Genomic DNA, 4,654 nt, shown 5'->3' with positions numbered 1-4,654 from the left:
GGTGTGAATAGTTTTCTGGTGGGGATCATGGTGGAGGACAGGAAAAGAGGTCAATTTTGAAGACACAGGAAGAGGACAATTCAAAAAACAATTTTAGGAATTAATATGAAAATAGGGAGAAAGAGACAATGAGCACAGAGATAAATATTACTCTTGTTTAATATGGAGTAGGATATGTTGAAAGGTCCATGAATCAAGGACCCATCCAAACATGATAAAGAAAGAGGCCAGGGAGCAATTGAATTACAGATCTATAGCCTAGAGCTTTTTGTAAGTTAAAATTAAAACTTGAAGAGTTATTTTCCCTGGACATCAAGTAGCTCAGTATTCGTCCCAAGGATAGATGAGTATAAGGCTTGACCAATATACTTGGTATATACTTGTGTAGAAGTGCTTCTAGAATGGGACAGAAACGTCTCATTAAATGCTTCCTTATTCACACAAAGCATTCTGTGCAATCAGATTTGCCTATGCACCTTTGAGAAAATTGGCCCTTTATCTTATCCTCTGAGCCCCTCAGGTGAGAGAAACTAGGGAATAGAGATCTATCAGGACCCCTCCACCATCACTGGATGACATGTTTGCTTAGGACCAGGTTCTTCACAGTGGCCTTCACATCCTTATTCCCGAGGCTGTAGATGATGGGGTTGAGCATAGGGGTCACCACCCCATAGAAGAGGGAGGTGAGTTTGTCTGAAACATCCTGCTTGTCTGCCTCCAGTGGGGTCCTTGGATTTGGGCTTTCCATACGCAAAGAGTAAAGTTCTGTAGAAGATGACCATGAATGTGAGGTAGGCAGAGCAGGTAGAAAAGGCCTTTTTCCTTCTCTGAGCTGGGGGTATCTTCAGGTTGGTAGCAATGATAATCACATAGGAGATGAAAGTGTAGTGAGCTGAAATGCCCAGAAAGATCACATTGGCCACTATCAATAGTGATCAATCACATTGATAAGATGTCAGTACAGACCAACTTCAGGACAGCCAGGATCTCACAGGTAAAGTGGTTGATGAAGTTGTCCTCACAGGAGGGTAATCATGTCACTAAAGATGTTTGTACCATGGCATTCATGCTTCCAGATGTCCAGTAGTCACCAGCAATGGGCACATAGCCAATTTACTCATCACTACTAGGTATCTGAGGAGGTTACATATGGCCAGATAGAGATCAAATGCCATCATGTCCAGAAGCACATACTCTGTAGCTCCCAGATTCTAACTGCATCTGCACAGCCTAGGCAGAGAATGGGATGGTTTTCCTGCAGATTAGGAAGCTGTTGAGAATGAGGGGCGTGGAGGAGCTTGTGTAGCAGATTTACAAGAAGGAGGGTTTCCCAGGGAAGAAGTACATGACCATGTGCTGGTATGAGGTAGACACAGTCCCCAGGATGAGGACCCCATTGCCCAGCAGGAGCACTAAATAGATCACAAGGATATGCACAAAGAACATTTGGCTTGGGAGGAAGGGCTGGCCCTGTGTGGGCTGTAGGGGATTTAGGAGATCAGAATACCTTCACAAAGAAGAAGGAAAGAGATTGGGTACATCTCACGTAGAGGCACTAAACCTAATTAGGAGTGAAGGTAGAAGCTACTGGAGGGTATAGTTAAGCATAAATCGAGGAAGAGTTTGCAAGGGCTGAACAAAAAAGCTAGACTCTGGAAGTACTGAATTCTTTGTTACTGGAGTTGTCCAAGCAAATGCCATTTGACTGGGATCAGGGACATTGGAGAGGAACAGCATACATCCTGTGCATAGCGTTGAACAAGAAAACCCCCCAAACCTCTTCTAACAATGATATTGCATGGTATACTAAGCATCTGAAGTTTGCTTAAATGGCCACTAGAAGGCATTTGTGTATTTGCAAGAGCAAGGTTATTCCCTACTGGTGCAAAGTAGAAAGTAGTATGAGGACTAACATTAGAATCAGAAATTTTATTAAACAAACACTAATCCTTAGGCAATTCATTCCTAATAAATGTAAGAAAATGTAAATATCACTTGAATAAAAAACTTCCAAGATTTGTTCTCAAAAAAGTATTCACTTTCTAAATTCTCTTTTTATATAAGTCTGCCATATTCAAATAATTTCATAGAACTTGCCATAAAAATGTTTCTATTCACCTGCTAACACCTCTGAATCTTTCATTTACCTTGTGTGTCTATTGCTCTATATAGGGACAGTGTCTTACTCTATTCCACATGGCACACAGGACTGGACAACATTCATGATATGACCAAAACTGGTTTCTGATAGTTCCATTGTGCTTACCATTTACAAAGCAGTTATCTATAATAAGTAATTCATGTAAAATCAAGGGGCGAGGTGTAAAATATGAAGAAATAGACTGAAATAGGCTAAGCAACCCAGCGAAGGTCATAGGTAAGAAAAACCTTCCCAGTTTTTATCCTGCTGAACTACAGAGGCTCAGGAAATGCTACCAAGTTTACATCTCTTGGACATTCACAGTGTACTCTAGCATATTAAAGACTTTGAGAAGTCCTGGAACAAAGAGATGTATCAAATATTAGCCCCCAAATATTTAGCCTCTATCTGTCTATCTATATCTGTATCATCTTTCTTTTTTCTAGAATGTGAGTTATTATCCAATCAGATACTAGCTTTTCTAGTGGGAATTGCTATAAGTGATGAGCATCAAATTCAAACTCTATACTCTTTCTTGCCATTAACTTCCTAACGGTGTTTCATAATGTGAAGTGCATTGAGAAAAAATAGCCTCAATTTTCTCATAGCTAAGAAGAAATGGGGTGTTCCAGAATAGCTTGTTCCCATCCAAAAGCCTTATAGATGGAGAACTTGTCTTTGTCTCTTCTTATACTTCAGCCAAACTGACTCTCTTTCAAAAACAGTCCAAAATGAAAATTCCCACTTCCTCCTTGTTCCTGTGACTCTGCTGGGGAATCCAAGAGGGATGGCAACAGTGCTGGGAGTGCCCTCTCTCCTCTGTGCACAGACTGTGTAGCTCAGATACAGTGTAGGCCATTCACCAAGCTCGGTCTAATGGCTGGCTCCTCTCTCCTTGGTTTTATCATGTGTTCAGAATGTCTTGTGTATTCAATTAGAGATCTGTTGTGTGGCATCTGTCAAAACTCTCAGCTGTATGGCTAAAACTCAGAAGATATACTCTGAAAAGTTAAACATTCTCTGAAAATGGACAGAAGGGCAAGAGAGGACTCTGGATCACGTGATTTGTCTTTCAGATGGCAGCTATAATGATCAGAGATCCTTTATTCTATAGGGTGGGAACACAGTCCTCCACTACTGGGCAAAACATTTCTGAGGCACCAGGTTCCTCACAGCAGCCTTCACATCCTTGTTCCTGAGGCTGTAGATGATAGGGTTGAGCATGGGGGTCACTACCCCATAGAAAAGGGGGATGAGCTTGTCTGAAAGGTCCTCCTTGTCATTCCCTAGGGGGTCCTTAGACTTGGGCTTCCCATACATGAAAAATAAGGTCCCATAGAAGATGACCACCACAGTGAAGTGGGCAGAGCAGGTGGAGAAGGCCTTTCTCCTCCCCTCAGCAGAGGGGATCCTCAGGATGGTAACAATGATGAACGCATAAGAGATGGAGATGAACAGAACTGGGACTCCCAGTAACACAACATTGGTCACCCCCATGCTGATTACATTGATGGAGATGTCAGCACAGGACAACTTTAGGACAGCCAGTAGCTCACAGGCAAGGTGGTTGATGACGTTGTTCTCACAGAAAGGCAGCTGAATTATCAAAGACGTGTGTACCACAGAAGCTGTACCACCAACAGCCCAGGAGCTGACAGCCATGGGGACATAGGCAGCCTTGCTCATGACCACGGGATACCTAAGGGGGTTACAGATGGCCACGTAGCGATCAAATGCCATCATGCCCAGAAGCACACACTCTGTGGCACCCATGGCAAAGGAGAGAAACATCTGCACGGCACAGGCTGAGAAGGAGATGGTTTTCCTGGGAGTCAGGAAGCTGTCAAGAATCAGGGGGACTGCAGTGGTTGTGTAGCAGATGTCCAGGAAGGAGAGGTTCGCCAGGAAGAAGTACATGGGTGTGTGCAGGCGGGAGTCAAGGACGGTCACCAGGATGAGGACCCCGTTTCCCAGCAGGATGACCAGGTACATCAGCAGGATGAGCACAAAGAATATTTTCTCCAGCTTTGGGTAGTCTGAGAGCCCCAGGATTATGAACCCTGCCACAGGGGAGGACCAGTTGGCTTTTTCCATGTGCTATGCCTTCTGTCATCAGCCAAGGACAAATGCAGCACAGGAGGCTTTCTTGAGAAAAGTCTCAGGCATCTTGTACACCATCACTCTGTGCTACAGAACAGGACAACATAGGTGCGTAAGAGATAAATGACTGAAAGGGACAGTAGGTAGGAGTGGGGTTAGATCTTAGATGGGGGACGGTCAGGGCTGGAAGAGGGCTTACAAATACTGCATTGAGGCCCAGAGAGGTGCAGTGACCTGTCCAAGTCTTCTGAGCAAAGTGGTGATAGAGAGACAGGATCTGAGCCCAGCAGAGCTAATCCTCAGTCAAGGAGGGCTTTTCCTCTTCTTTTGATGAGCATGGGAAAATGCTGTAAATTATTTGTATTTGATGTAAATGAATAGAAATTTCATTTAATCTGGGCTTTCCTAGATTCA

General features: G+C 43.7%; 1 protein-coding gene and 1 pseudogene across 1 annotated transcript; both read right to left on the bottom strand.

The window, feature by feature from the left end:
- Window positions 1-565: 565 nt before the first annotated feature.
- Window positions 566-1,446, bottom strand: LOC122916900 (annotated as a pseudogene).
- Window positions 1,447-3,274: 1,828 nt separating this feature from the next.
- On the bottom strand, window positions 3,275-4,234 carry LOC122916899 (olfactory receptor 2S2-like). Its single transcript, XM_044264285.1, has one exon. It carries the CDS (start codon window positions 4,232-4,234, stop codon window positions 3,275-3,277), a length of 960 nt encoding a protein of 319 aa, XP_044120220.1.
- Window positions 4,235-4,654: the final 420 nt, after the last annotated feature.

The sequence above is a fragment of the Neovison vison genome, chromosome 9 (assembly GCF_020171115.1).
Source record: "Neovison vison isolate M4711 chromosome 9, ASM_NN_V1, whole genome shotgun sequence".
NCBI classification, from domain to species: domain Eukaryota; kingdom Metazoa; phylum Chordata; class Mammalia; order Carnivora; family Mustelidae; genus Neogale; species Neogale vison.
Note: the sequence above shows the minus strand (reverse complement) of the source record. Positions and strands in the feature narration are given on the sequence as shown.